The 15,942-nt window shown below is 35.7% G+C and overlaps 2 protein-coding genes across 8 annotated transcripts in view; one reads left to right on the top strand and one right to left on the bottom strand.

The window, feature by feature from the left end:
- The window catches only part of rhbdl1 (rhomboid, veinlet-like 1 (Drosophila)), a 35,090-nt gene extending 23,652 nt beyond the window's left edge, over positions 1 to 11,438 (bottom strand). For 3 of the 7 annotated variants that reach the window (XR_007182458.1, XR_007182459.1, XM_048174528.1), the window contains exons 1-3: positions 10,238 to 11,438; positions 9,669 to 9,725; positions 9,402 to 9,489 (exon numbers count right to left, since the gene is read on the bottom strand). Coding sequence is in view for 5 of the 7 variants with exons in the window: in XM_048174528.1 (XP_048030485.1) it covers positions 9,402 to 9,452 (51 nt within the window). In the remaining 2 variants the exon portion in view is untranslated. Of the gene's footprint in view, positions 1 to 5,156; positions 5,879 to 9,401; positions 9,490 to 9,668; positions 9,726 to 10,233 lie in introns of those variants that run through there. The other 4 variants (XM_048174529.1, XM_048174530.1, XM_048174531.1 and 1 more) reach the window with 4 other exon arrangements.
- Positions 11,439 to 11,588: 150 nt separating this feature from the next.
- LOC125257807 (histone H1.0-B) lies at positions 11,589 to 12,969 on the top strand. Its single transcript, XM_048174533.1, has 2 exons — positions 11,589 to 11,739; positions 11,856 to 12,969. The coding sequence occupies exon 2, from the start codon at positions 11,864 to 11,866 to the stop codon at positions 12,461 to 12,463; it is 600 nt and encodes a 199-aa protein (XP_048030490.1). The 5' UTR covers positions 11,589 to 11,739; positions 11,856 to 11,863; the 3' UTR covers positions 12,464 to 12,969.
- The last annotated feature ends 2,973 nt before the right edge of the window (positions 12,970 to 15,942 follow it).

Here is a 15,942-nt window from a genome sequence, read left to right as displayed (position 1 = left end):
AGACTATAGAATAACACAAGACGCATCACTCGTATTGTTTTGAATGGGAGAAAGTGCAACACACAATATGGCGGAATAAGTCCCGCCTTCTAAATAAGAGCCAATCGGCGATTGGTGAAGTCATCGCGCCACTGCAGCAGCCATTAGAAGCTCCGGTTCCTATAGAAACAGTCAGATGCACACTTCCTATAGACGCGCGCTTAGGACTGCGCATGCGTGTTAGCTTGATCCAGCCTTAAAATGCCATTTTTTGTCATGATTTGAGAAACAAAATTTATGAGACAGTTGTTGTCGGATTTCATTGGTGATTTCAAATATGAAATTTAATCGAAATCTTGGCGAACAGCATTTGATGTTTCCCCATTCAAAGAGATAGAAGCTGCACTTGCATGCCCGAGAGGCTTTTCAAAGATGGTCGCCCAGTGAAATGACTTTCGAAACCAGCAAAAACACGCCAAGAGATCTCTTTAGCTCCGCCCACTCCCATGAAGCACTGCGAATGACGTCAATCTATTTTGCAATAAACTTAAAATATTTTGTTTATATATACACATTCAACATTTGAATGTTAAAAATTCAACATTTTTACATTTTAATCTGATTATGCTGTTTGCAATGCTTCATGGGATTGTAGTTCTTTCCCTCACAAAAGCCGTTAAGTAGTCTTGTACCTTTGTGTTTTTGTCTGATTCTATTTCAGTTCAGTTTCATTGGTGCTTTTAATAACACAGATTGGTCACATGACTACATCATCTGTCATTATTATACTGCACTAAATAAATCTCAAGCTAAATATTGCATTAATTATTATGACTTAATTATAATTATGATTGAAAATGATTACTTGTTATGTAATTGTTTTTAATAAATGATAAACAAAAACAGAAGACTGATAAATTGGAGTTAAGTCCTATTAAATATTTTAAAAAGGATAGCTTTTAAATATAAAATTAAGTGGCTCCGTTTATACTCATAAATTAAAAAAGTTGACTTAATAGTCCTTGTTATCAGAACGAAAAGAAAATAAGTGGCATCGCCCATCCCTAGTCTCTAGATATGGTTCAAGCCTAAAGGATTTTCAAAGTTTAATACTTAAGATTAATGATTTAAACAAACCTTTAAAACTCAGTATAAGCAATAGCAATGCTTACCTTCACAAGCACCACTAACTGAACTCCAGTCAGTGAGAGAAGACACTGTGTAATTCAGTAATTTAGAGCTGTCTTCCATTAATTCAGTTTATCACACAGCGTTGAATGTGTGTGTGTGTGTGTTTGCACGTGTGAACTGTGTGCGTGTGCATTAGAGCCAGAAATAGTCTGAGCTCAGCACTGCTTCCTACAGCAGAAAATAAAAAAAATCATAATAAACTGAAAGGTTAAGCATCTTGCCTTTGCACAAAAACACACAGTAGCCGCAACACACTCACACCATATGTACACTAACACACACACACCCACTCGACACAACAAAACAGTCAGGCCTCACTTCCGTCTGAGAACACACTTACTGTACACGCAAAATCAGAAGCGCGGCACACGTAAAAACATATGAAACACACCCACACCATACCAACACAAACACACACACACACTGAACTGATGACTGTGTGTCCCTCGTCCCCTCAAGGCAAAGATCAATTCTGCCCCTCCGACTGAATGATTGCCTTCCCTATCCATCAATCAACCTAATCTCTCAGCATCAGCATAGATTAGACAACAAAATCAAACACACACACATTCACACACACTGATATTGCCTAGTGTAACTTCCAGCATTCTCAAATTATTGCTTTAAAAATACAGCATGCATTTACAATTCACATACATGCTCTGTGAAGTTTGAGAAAACACATTTATTATATGAATAATTATTTAGAAAGCAACAATGCATATATAAAGTGGCCACAAGGATTCTAAGATGGTTGCCAGGCGTTGCTATGTGGTTGCTATAGTTTAGAATGATTTTACGCATCATAGTTTAAACTTGTAATAAGGGGAGTGTTCCAATCACTAACTTTAATTATGTGCAACAATAGTAACCACACATCAGTTCGACATATTATAATTATTATGCATAATTCATACATTCTTTAAACTATATATAATATAATAATAATAGTATATTTCTATATTTCTGGTTTGTGTTTAAACAATAGGCCTATTCAATTATATATATATATAAAATCAGGTTATTATTATATTTATTTTTAAATAGTTATTAGATAATAATATATAAAAGATGAAGTGTGTATATATATATATATATATGGGTGGGTGTGTATGTATGTACATACATAAATTCTATATTTACAAACCTTTATGTTAGATGCGATTAATTGCGATTGATTAATCATATGTGTGTGTGTGTGTGTCTATATATATATATATATATATATAGTGTTATTTTATGTTATTTATTATTTTAGGTTGGGAAATAATCAGTTGAGAACACTGAACTACTACCACTGCAGATGAATTACCAATGCAAAGCAGTTATAAACCAAGACCAGAAAGCGTGACCTTTATTCAAGCACCTTAAAACCTTAAATTTCTGTCTGAGGAGCTGCTTTTGCTCCAAAAATGAAACTAATTAGCATATACTCATGCATATGTATTCAAACAAGCTGTTGTTCGAATCCTGATGAATTTTGAGTGCAAATCATGCAATTTGAGCTGCCAGGACTGCCAGCTTTCAGGTTTTAGTTTTGCCAAGAAAACTCCAGACCATCTCAATGTTCGCACCCCCTTGTAATGTAGCTGTTCAAACAGAGAGCTCTTACTGAAAAGTTCTCACTGACCTCCTTGAATTTCTACTTCTGCATGTAGAGAGTAATGCGTTCTGCAAGCTGGCAGGTCAGACTGAGGGTATAATAAGTCATTCTTTTGCACACAAACTGGTTGTAACCTGCCAGGTGGTAAAAGAATAAAACAAAACAATGTGCAATAAACAAATCTTGTCATTTCATGACTAAACACAGTGGTATTTCTTGGTGTCTGTTGCTTGCACTAAATCTCTTGAAGTGCTCTGCTCTTTTCTGATCAATGATGACTTGTTTTGAGTATTTCTGGGTCTCCTCTTTGAGTCTCGGTTACCAAGGCTTCCTTCCTTTCACTGAAGGAGTTTTTCCTGTTCTTATCCAGACGATCTGTGTTATTAAAAGCCCCAATGAAACTGAACTGAAATATCTATATTAAAATGACAGAGTGCAACAGTGCATGCCCACTTTTTCAGTGGCGCTGGTTCCGGAAGTATTTTTCCATTCATTTCTCCCATAGGGATTTCAAAACGTTTTAAGCGTTATTTTAAAGCGTTATAAGCCATGAACCAAGACAATCAGCTGCAAGGTGAATCATAACATTAAAAACTTTGATTTGAAGCAAAAAAGTTTTAAAAATACAAAAGGTACAAGACTTTAGAGCTTTAGTGAGGGAACAAACTACAATCCCATGAAGCATTGCAAACAGCATAATCAGATTAAAAATGATGGAGAAATATAAAGATACGCATTTAAAAATGTTGATTATTTAAGTATATATAAAAACAATCTATTTCATGTTTATTGCAAAAAATGGAATAAATACATTTTGAAAGCATAGGGAGAGCAAATTGATTGATTGTCATTTGCAGTGCTTTATGGGAGTGGGTGGGGCTAAAGACCTTTTGGCAAGATGTTTTGACTCTCTGATTGGTGGAATTTTCTGTACAGCATTATGGGTAATGTAGTTTTTCACCAAGAATTCTGCTGTTAAATAAGATTATTTTAAAATTAAGTCAAAATAATGTGAGCTAATGGCTTCAATAGAAGCAAATACTATCGATTAACAACCTCGTAGCTCACAGTAGGTCTGTCTTTAAAGGTTTGTCAGTTATCGTTAAAAACCGATTTAATTTAACTGAAATGAGCTGTTATGTGATTTAGTTAGTTTGCTGTTTGAGCATAAACAATAAAGTTACGATGCTGAAAGAACAAACGGCTGGTAGAGACTAGAACATGACGGCACATGCTAGTGGATGAGTTGAATCAACTCCACAGCAACTACATAAATTTATCCACTAACCGTTCAGAAACGTCTAAAAGTTGTAACTTCTTCCTGAGTCTCTCCATCAGTGTCGACTCCGGTTTGAACAATGTAAGGCTGAACACCGTTACTGACAATCCTCATTTTGGCTGCGTGAGATTCTCCAGCTTTGTTGTTGTTGAGCTGTTAAAGCTCCGCCCTCTTCTGGAAAGGGGGCGGGAGCAGCAGCTCATTTGCATTTAAAGGGACACACACAAAAACGGCGTGTTTTTGCTCACACCCAAATAGGGGCAAATTTGGCAAGCTATAATAAATGATCTGTGGGGTATTTTGAGCTGAAACTTCACAGACACATTCTGGAGACACCAGAGACATATATTACATCTTGAAAAAGGTGCATTATAGGTCCTCTTTAACAATAAATATTATCAAAAGCAATAATGAAGTTTAATAACTGATCTAAATGGAATCGAGTTGAATTGAACTGAACAATCTATACTGTTAAAAGTGCTAACGAGTCAAACTAACTCAAGTGAACTGAACCGAATTAATCCGATCTGATTTGAAAGTCACAAACACCCAAAAAGCTGCATCGCCACATCCTTGGATTTTATATCTGCCATTTGCTGCTTTAAATATGAAATATATTGAAACATAAACACTATGATGCATTAAATTGCTCAAAAGTGACAGTAATAACATGTATAATGTTCTGAAGGATCATGTGACACTGAAGACTGGAGTAATGATGCTGAAAATTAAGCTATGCATTCAAATAGAAAATAGTAATTTTAAGTTACAAAATTAATTTTTGATCAAATAAATGCAGCCTATAAGACTTAAACATAAAATAGGATGCATATAAGTGTAATTTCCATATATTAGCATATACAGAACCAAGCGTGTGTCGAGCATCTTCGGTACCAGCACTGATGTCTAGTGTACTACTACTAGAGTAACAGCCACTGACTGAACATAAGGACCTCTCACACACACACACACACACACACACACTCCCGTACTCATTCATTCCAACTGTCCATCTCGCTACATATCGGCCTAGAAACACATGCACACACATGCACATCGACGCACAGGAGGATGCAGTAACCATAGCAACCTGCTGCTGCTTACCTGCTCTTGTATGAGCTGAAACAGAGAGCTTCTATCCATATACTGGGCCCTGGTGCACACACAGCCACAAAAAGAAGGACATAGGGGGAATTCGCACACAGAGACACGTACACACACACACGCGCGCCGGCGGTCCGTTCGTCCGTCTGTGCGGCACGCCTCCCCAGTGGGGAGAGAGACCCCTCGCAAGCACTCTAGCAAGGGCCAGTGGTGTTTCTGCAGGACGCTCTCCAGTGAGGTTCAGTCCAGGATTGGTTGATCCCAGCTGGGTTAAAATCCAAAGTCCCAGTCACCATCCAGAACCCATTGATCTTTATGGCACTTTTGCACCCGCTTCCATCCAGCTAAAAAGCAGTCAATGCACTTTCTGTCTCTTTTTCCCTCCACTTTCCTTCCTCTACCCTTCCGTCCCTCTCTGCTCGCCCGTCTCGTTGTGCTCGTATCGCCTTTACCTATGTAAATCTCTCCCTCTCGCCCTCTCTCCCCTCTGTCCTCCACAAAGACTGTACTACCTGAATACCAATGAAGGAGGGGAAGGAGGCGGCGGGCTGCGGCCAATCAGAGACGAGGGGGGCGTGTCCAAAGAGCTGCAGCTTTCCATCTACCCTGCAGGAGTCTTAAAGAGAGACTAAACACACTAACACACGTTCACTGCAGTGCACACACACACATACACACACACACACACAGCGCAAGCGCACTCAGGGTTCCTAAATCAGACATTAATCACACACAGCAGATACTACAAACCCTAAAACACACACTCAGGCTGTTCAGTCACTGCTTGTGCTTGTAATATCCTGGTGATCACATATGTACTGCAACACACTAATGAAGTCATTTGGGTTTAATTATTATCTCTGGGGACTTTGCTAATAAATGTAAAGATGAATCTCTAAAGTCCAAAATGCCTCTGTGTTATTCATGATGGTGTGAATAAATAAAGGTAATTAGTAGATGTTAATGGAAGCAAAATGTTCTTGACCCTTTAGAGGATTATTATTGTAAAAGTGGTACAAAAATGTGGGATTCTTTTTAAATCTTTAGGACTGCATATGGGGAGGATCTGGTCTGGTTAACAGTAGTGGTACTGTGAATATACTGCTCTTCTTAGATATCTGGGTCATAGTTTTAGCACAGTTTGTTTCAGATTGACTCAACTCAGACTAGGAAGAAGCCAAACTGGTAAAAAAAAAAAAACAATTCTTTGCATTAAGCCTGTAAAAAATCTCAACAGATTTTCACCTGAGGCTAAACAGGCTGTGCTTAGACAAGACTGTATGACAATACGCTCTAATTGTTGGTGATTTTAAAGCTTGCGTTGATTTGATTTAAGATATTATTCATTTACATACAACAACAAAAAAAAGTTTTTAAAAAATATACAAAAATATATATCTAAAATAGATTTTTTTTTAAATCCTCAATTTTTTGGCCATTTTTTTTATATATCTGTAATATAAATAGGCTATATGTGTGTGTGTGTGTATATATATATATATATATATATATATATATATATATATGTAAATACTTCATCGTTTATATAATATTAATTATCTAATAACTTAAAAATATATAATAATAACCAGAATATATATATATATATATATATATATATATATATATATATATATATATATATATATATATATATAGGCCTATTGTTTATATATAAAATATATATATATATGTTGTTATTGTTATTATGTGTCATTCATACATAAGTGTAAGTGGGTGTGTGTGTGTGTGTGTACAGTATATATATATATATATATATATATATACTGTATATATAGAAAAAAGTTGTTACATTTCGAGAAAAAGGTCGAGATAAAATGTTGAGAATAAACTCGTTAAATTACGAGAAAAAAAACTCGTTAAATTTCGAGAAAAAATTCTAGATAAAATGTTGAGAATAAAGTCATTAAATTACGAGAAAAAAGTCACTAAATTACGAGAACAAATTCGTTAAATTATGAGAAAAATGTCATTAAATTTCGAGAAAAAAGTAATTTAGAATAAAGTCATTAAATTAACGAATTTATTCTCGTAATTTAACGACTTTTTTTCTCGTAATTTAATGAGTTTATTCTCATAATTTAATAACTTTATTCTCAACATTTTATCTCGACTTTTTTCTCGAAATTTAACGACATTTTTCTCATAATTTAATGAATTTGTTCTCGTAATTTAATGAGTTTTTTCTCATAATTTAATGACTTTATTCTCAACATTTTATCTCGACCTTTTTCTCGAAATTTAATGAGCTTTTCTCGAAATTTAACAACTTTAATCTCGAGATGGTTTTATTTTTTTATTATTGCTTGGCCCTAATCCTCTTCCGTAACTATGGAAGCCCGTTTCCGCCACTAAATAGAAAAATAAAAACAGTAATTGTGACTTTTTATCTCAGAATTCTGACTTTTTTTCTCACAATTGCGAGTTTATAAGTCAGAATTCTGATATATAAACTCGCATTGCATGATATAGTCACAATTCTGACTTTTTTTCCTTGCAATTCTGACTTTTTTCTCACAATTTTGAGATATATATGTAAACTCACAATTGTGTGAAACATTTTCCCGCAATTCTGACTTTTTTTTTCTCACAATTATAGAAGTTTATATCTAGAATTGTGACTTTATAACTCACAATTGTGAGAAAAAAAGTCAGAATTCTGAGATATAAACAAATTTCTGAGATAAATGTGGCAGAAACGGGCTTCCAAAGTTTACAGCTTTATATTTAGCATATATTTTAAAAAAAATAAAAAATAATAATATATATATATATATATATATATATATATATATATATATATATATATATATTGGAAAATTAAAAAAAAAAAATCAGAAAAAATATATTGTTTATACTTTAAAAAAAGGGTTAAAAAATATACTTTTTTTCCATATGGGTTTCTGTAACAAACTGTGTGGGACGAGCAACACACCAAAATGTATCACTTATTGTTAGGGGTTTATCAAATCCCTAACCCTAATTAGGAGCAATGCAGTGATGCCAGCCTTAGAAATCACCACTAACAACGACAGATTTTAACCTGGAGCTAAACTGATTATGCAGATTTACTTCTTAGACAGAAGTGTTTAAATAACACGCTCTAATTGTTAGTGATTTAACAGATCACATGGGAATAAAACACAATCTTGTGGGTTCACCATTTCTTGGTCTCTTCTAAAATTTTGTTTATACTCTGACCATGATCATTTACATGAAAATGTCTGGTGTGATTGAGACGGGTGAGCTGTCCAACTGCATGATGCAGTGATTTACAGTAACACCAACTACAGCGTCTCAGGGTGGATCAATGACGCTGACGGACACTTCATCAACTAAAGTGCGAGTCCTCAGACAGACATTTGTGAATCAGGATATTCATTCTTATTGATACTTGTGTGCTACCAATCCATTACTGGCCTCATGTTTATGAACTTCATGACCTTTCGACGCTGGGAGCATAATATAAGACAGTGCTGACCTTGATCAATGAGCATAAAACCCCATGAAATCTGTTTTACCCAGAAAGCATCAATCAGTATCATTTTTCAGTAATCACATTAGCCGTTGACTATGAGGTGTGGAATCAAAGTACGTCAGCAAAATAACCAGGTGCCACATTTAGTTTATTTATATGCATATTTATGATTTGTTGTTTTGTAAGTAAACTAACACTAAATAAACTAGAGAGAGAAATTAGAGAGAGAAAATTATTATTTTTAATATCCTATATTAAATGCCTCACACAGTAAACGCAGCAGAACAGAGCAGTGCTGCCCTCTCCTGGTGAAACTTATGCAAGTCATTTTCTATACACCAAACAAAGACTTTTATTCCACACTTGTGTGCACACATTTCTCTTAATGGACATTTTAAAGACATACAAGTGTGATCAGAAAGTTTTTATCCCATAATAAGCCTTAACATCAACTTTTCTCCCCTGATCAATTCACTATATTGTCTAAGTTAGCAGGGTCCAGTGTGTTATAAAATCTTTGCGTCCTTTATAATGCTGCTTTCTTTTAGAGATTCTATTCTGGAGGTCAATCTGTAATTTTATGTATTTTACCTGCTATTAATAACTAACTTTTAACAGACCAGAAATTGATATACTTTTGAGCTTTATATGCAATTCCATAACATATAATGCACAAAACCATATATTTTTAATATAAAAACTTTTTTGCACTTTTGTCATGTACTGTAGATATGCATAAACCATACCGTATTTAACAGGTATTGCAAGTGACTCGGCTGCCTTATATCTGACGTCATGCATAGCTGTGATGTAAGTGCTCGTCTAATACAGTGCCTAGACAGGGAAAAAATGTTTAAAATGTTAATTACAGCATATTAAATAGCAAAATACAATAATTCAGACCTTATGTGGAGGAAACTACAGTATTCAGTGTTCAATACACTAGGTTAGTGCCATTATATTATATGATTATAATAGGCCTACTAATGAAAAATGTGATGGATGCAACTCACCGAGTTCATTGTCCAGGTCAGCGGAAATCAAATTTCACATTTCATCATCACAGCAGTCTATAATGAGTAAAATCAGTTCTTTTCAGTCAAAAATGCTAACTTTATGTAAATATGCATTTTATTATTTATGAAATTATAACAGAAATAATGCATTGCATCATGTGCCCAATTACAGATTCATAAATTGATTTGTTTAGAAATAACCCCATGATGCATGAATGGAATTTCCTGAATAATGCAATATAGCTCTTGTGTCTGCTTTTTCTTTATCTATCTATCTATCTATCTATCTATCTATCTATCTATCTATAAGGTATATTTATCTAACTGACATGGGTTGAGTGTGCACAGACTGAGGGAAGGTGCTGTTTTCAGCACTAGACACCTGCAGACACCTTACAAAACGTCACACTACGTCACAAAGAGATGCTTTACGTACTAGCCTGTATCAAACTCTCTCTCTCAGACACACACACACACACACACACACACACACACACAGGAATGTGTGAAACAGTGAGAGACAGTCATCACAGGTGTGTGAGATGCGCATTGTGCTTAATACCTACTATATGATGCAATTCTGTTACAATCCAATACAAGTGTAACAAAGACACCGCATCTTCAAGAGTCCACAGCTGACTATCAGAAACTAATAATTAATATTATTATAAAATCAAAAACGAAATAATGTTCCATTTGAATGTCATTCATGAGAGAAAACTGCCAGCGCGCGAGAGAGTTAAAGCGTCACGCGCTCAATCGCCAACTTGAGCGCAAAGTTAAAACAAAAAAGGTTATTAACGTGCTTTATCAACTTAAGTTTAATCACAAATATGTGACAGTCTAATTAAAAGTTCTGTGAAGCGGGTTTACAGTAGATGTGAAGAGAAAACCCTTAAAGTGAAGAGATTCAAAATGGCGTTCTGACTGAAACACCATCCAGCCTGAAAATGTGAATAACAGAACAAGCCGGAGCGATAGAAATATAACTGTGCATCAGCCCGATAACAGCCTGAACTAAATTGATGACTTGATAAGTGAAGGGTGCAAAAATGAGGGAAAACAAACCGACGGGATACGCGTTTCCCTGCCAACAGAGAGATAACAAAAGAATGCGCGAGCGTTTAAAGCATCCAGCCCAGTTTGATCACAGTCTTTATATGTCAATCGGATCCAGAACGCATTAAACCACCGGGAATGCATACACAGATCGATATGTTTAACCTGGCCATGGTACCGGTGGGTTCTGGTCGGTAAAGCTGGTCTTTGGGTCGTTGGCAACTTTCCTAACAGCCGAGCTCTTCTCTCAGAACACCCAGCATAGGAGCTGCTGGTTTATATACTATAACGTTTTAATCGTTTAGATCTATAGCTCATACATTACACCGACACCTCTTGAAATGTGTGAATGTGACCCACAATATGGGAGCCACTTTATTTCGCGCACATTTAATTTATAGAAGGTTTAACAATAAATAATCGGAGAAACGTCACGCGGACTCGGTGGCCGGACTGTGTTAGTTCGTCAACTACTTCAGCTTATTAAAAACGAAAACGACGTTTTATATGAATCAAACCCACCCTGTCCTCCAGTGTGTTGATGGGGCTTTCATATACATTCGGTGTTTTCCGACTCGGTTCCGTTGTTTTGGGCTAATTTTAGGTGAATTCTGCAAAATACATCACCGCGCTTGCCGGTTTGAGCTGATTTTCCGGGAAAAAAAGTTAATGGCTCAATGAATTCAGGATAAAACGACACACGAACGTGAAGCCCAAAGCCTCCCCTCTCGGACCGTGGCGTTGGGAGGATCGGTACCGAACGAGCCTGGCTGAATTCGGCCTCAGTTCGAGGAGGAAGAAACACAAACCAGCCCGCGCAGATTTCATGGAAGCCCGCTTGATCAGCTGCTGGCAGTTGGTGTTCTCAATCACGTCCGCGTGGAGGCTTCATATATAGTACAGGCGCACTTAGGCGAATAATATACACACTTTCAACGGCACTTCGTGCGGATTATTTGAATAAATATTTAATTTCGAAACTAAACAAAGACCAAGGTGTGACACTGAGGTAATTTAATCTGATAAATTATCACTAATTTAGCAGCTGCTCAAGAATTTCCTCTCAGACAACTTCGTGACAGACTTTTTGACAGTTGGGTTTTGTTTTTGTTTGAAATCCTCCAGGACCGACCATGGCTGAGACGGCAGCTACCCCCGCATCCAAGCCCAAGAAGGCGAAAAGCTCCAAGAAAGCGACGTCGCATCCCAAATACTCTGAGATGATCAAAGCTGCCATCGCCGCCGACCGGAGCCGCAGCGGCGCGTCGCGTCAGTCCATCCAGAAGTACGTGAAAAACCACTACAAGGTTGGAGACAACGCCGACTCCCAGATCAAACTCGCCCTGAAGCGTTTGGTGGCCAGCGGGCTCCTTCGCCACACCAAGGGCATCGGGGCTTCGGGCTCCTTCAAACTGGCCAAAGCTGATGATGTCAAGAAGCCAGAGAAACCCAAACCAGCACCCGTGAAAGTCAAGAAGCCAGCCAAAGCCGCTGCCAAGCCCAAGAAAGCCCCCAAGCCCAAGAAAGTGGCCAAATCCCCAGCGAAAACTAAGAAAGCCGCTGAGAAGAAAGTGAAGAAGGTGGCGGAGAAGAAGAAAACGCCTGTCAAAGCCAAGAAAGTTGTCAAGAAGGCGAAGGTGGCCAAACCTGCCAAGGCGAGCAAAGCCAAGAAGGTGAAAACGGCGAAACCCAAACCCAAAACAGCGGCCAGGAAAACGGGGAAGAAGAAGTGAATTCAAACCGACCGGACTGATTCGTTCAAAACTCGGTGTAAATAAACTTTTTGAAGCAAATGTTTTTTGGTATATTGTTATTTTTGTAAGGTCTTTGTGCGCCCACATTTTTACAGCGTGTTTCTCCAGAAACTTTTTTTGTGATTCTATAAAGAAGATCCCAGACGAAACGGCGAAACTGTTATTTATTTTTTAAAAATTCCTGGATTTTTTTTTTCTTTTTCAAGTTGAACTGTGTTGGACACTATTATTATTATTATTATTATCCAGACATACTAATTAATTTGCCAATTAGATATGTCGATATATTCTTATTGTAGGTCATTCTAGGACTGTGAAGAACAATAATAAAATGTCTTTTTATGAAGAACGGTGACCTATATGATGGCGATGTACAGAATCAACCTGTGACTTGTTGTAGTCTAGCTCCATTGCTGTCTATATTATACTGTCATTGCGCGTAATTCGCATTACTGTGCATCAATAAACTTCTCATTTCAGACTCAGTCGTTTGTGTGGTGTTTTAATGCTGAAACATGGAGAGCAGATTGAACGGGTACTATGACACTGGTCACGTGAGAGATGGTGGTCTTTAGGGACCGCAAACTCCAGCGCAGAGCAAAAGGTGAAGCGCATCTTTGGTCTAGAGGGGCATTTTGACTCACTGCTGCCCCCGCGGTGTTTCATCTGAGAGCTGCACCTGTCAGTGTCATGCTGGGGTAAATACAAATGGTGAGATGACATGACGTGTCCTGCACATAGACTGTATGCAGCGTGACATACAGGGTCATTGTCGAAAAACATAATCTCTATGAAAAAAATTTCAAACTAAACTAAAAACAATAATGACTACATTAGTTTTAGTTTGATACACAGCATACTGTAAAATTTGAAGTCTTTAAAATATGAATAACACAAAATAGTTTTAAGTGCTTCATATTTTTCTTAAAGGCATTGATGTGTTTATTTAAAATACTAAAACTAAAAAAAATAAATGTACCAAAACATTTTAGTATAAAACACAAAATAAAGATAATAAAACAGCCATAAAAAAACAAATAATAACTATCATTCTGCATGATATACTTAAAGGGTTAATTCACCCAAAAATGAAAATAATGTCATTTATTACTCACCCTCATGTCGTTCCACACCCGTAAGACCTTCGTTCATCTTCAGAACACAAATTAAGATATTTTTGTTGAAATCCGATGGCTCAGGCCTGCATAGCCAGCAATGACATTTCTCTCTCAAGATCCATTAATGTACTAAAAACATATTTAAATCAGTTCATGTGAGTACAGTGGTTCAATATTAATATTATAAAGCGACGAGAATATTTTTGGTGCTCCAAAAAAACAAAATAACGACTTATATAGTGATGGCCGATTTCAAAACACTGCTTCAGGAAGCTTCGGAGCGTTAAAACAACAAAAATATCTTAATTTGTGTTCCGAAGATGAACGAAGGTCTTACGGGTGTGGAACGACATGAGCGTGAGTAATAATAAATTACATTATTTTCATTTTTGGGTGAACTAACCCTTTAAACTATTTTAATCATAAAATCTTCATAAAACATAAACATTCATTTATAATGCTGCACCATGACTATTCAAGTAAACTCCAAAAATCAAAAAGTGATTAAAAAAGTGGATGTAAAATAAATGTACTTTCCTTTATACATATAAAGTACAATGGAAAAGGACCATGTGCCGTCAAATTGATTAACCATCTAACACAAAAGTTTGTGTATATATATATATATATATATATATATATATATATATATATATAGTCCTGTCAAACGATTAATCGCATCCAAAATAAAAGTTTGTGTTTGCATAAAATGTGTAGTGTATATGTATATTGTGTATATATATAAATACACACACATGCATGTATATATTTAACATTATTAATATGTAAAAATATATTTATATATAATATAAATTATATATATATAAATATGCATGCAAATATTTCTTAAATAAATACATGCATGTGTATTTATATATACATAATAAATATACACAGTACACAAATGTTATGCGAACACAAACTTTTATTTTGGATGCGATTAATCATTTGACAGCACTATATATATATATATATATAAACTTGTTAGATGCGATTAATCAATTTGCCAGTACTAAAACATGCTTTAAGTCAGAGTCCTCGGTCAAAACCTGAGATTTTATTCAAATAATGCTGGAAATATTCTTTTTTTTTTTTTTTTTTAAACAATGTTTAACCCTTGTGCATCCTTATGGACATTTTTGTCCATTTCAGTTTTGTTTTTTGTTATAAGTGTGCCTTTGTTAATGCCAACATGAATTTTGGCTCAGGTGTTTATTTTTATTGGAATTTTAATATTTTACCCTCATTTCCTTCAAAAAATCAATTTTACCCTCCATACAAAAAATACTCACACTTAGGACCTTAAGGACAAAAATGTCCACATTGAAACCCATTAAAACTGCAATTTTTTTAACCCAGGGCCATTTGACTATAAAATGATACAATATTTGCAAATAGGCATTCATTCTATCGGCAAGGCTTCAAATTTTACATTTTTACCATTTTTTACTAGATTGTGCCATATTTTGGCATATAAAAGAAATACTCGCTTTATTTGAGTTTTCTGCTTATGCATATTATAGTCTATGATAGAGTCAATTTGAAAAATAATGCAGCTATAATTGTGTGGGGATATTGGTAAGGATGTCAGAGTGTAGTTTGCATGTGTTTACTGAAAATTTAATGTGTGGAATTAGTTTGAAAGAAATTATATCGTACTGGCAATCAAAAATCTCACTCCATGTATGAGTCACACCCTTGGCAGGGTCATAGGGTCATGTGAAAACTATGAAAAAGGTCAAAGAAGGCTTTGAGGTTTTTCTCTTTTGACCAAACCGCATCTTAACCCTTGATTGAACTTTTTCACTTCTTATTGTTTTTGTACGGAGATAAAAGTTACGCTTGAATTTGAAGTAGAAGTTCAGAAGCCCCTAAACACATTGTTTTAGTTTTCACCACAAGAAAATGCTGATTTTTTAGTCTGGTAGATTTTATACAAAGTTTGAGTTCACACAGGTGTCCTCACAGCCAAACCTATAAATATGTGGTGCTTGAGGGGTTGATCATTTCATTGTTTGAAGAGACGCTACTCAGCAGAGGAAGCTCTGAAGCTAGTGTTGCCCACTGACAGTGAACACACAGGTGCATTAGAAGCCGAGGATGTAAAGAAACCGATTTGTAAAGTGTTAAAATTCTGAAAATGAATGAATGTTTGATATCTATGGATAGAACAGATGCTGGTTAAAAAATTGACATCAGTGAAAGTGGAAAAAATATTAATATATAATATTTCTATGACAGTTTTTTGGCATGGACATTTTTGTCCATTATGGACCTAAGTGTTAGTTTTTGTAAAAAATCTGACACTACATAAAAAAATATAAATGCCTCAAAATGAAT

This window comes from Megalobrama amblycephala, linkage group LG22 (assembly GCF_018812025.1).
Source record: "Megalobrama amblycephala isolate DHTTF-2021 linkage group LG22, ASM1881202v1, whole genome shotgun sequence".
NCBI classification, from domain to species: Eukaryota; Metazoa; Chordata; class Actinopteri; order Cypriniformes; family Xenocyprididae; genus Megalobrama; species Megalobrama amblycephala.
The sequence above is the reverse complement of the archived record's forward strand: the minus strand, read 5'-3'. Positions and strand labels throughout refer to the sequence as shown.

What these genes read in the sequence shown, in the direction of transcription:
- LOC125257807 (XM_048174533.1), top strand. Translation starts at nt 11,864, where the DNA reads ATGGCTGAGACGGCAGCTACCCCCGCATCCAAGCCCAAGAAGGCGAAA.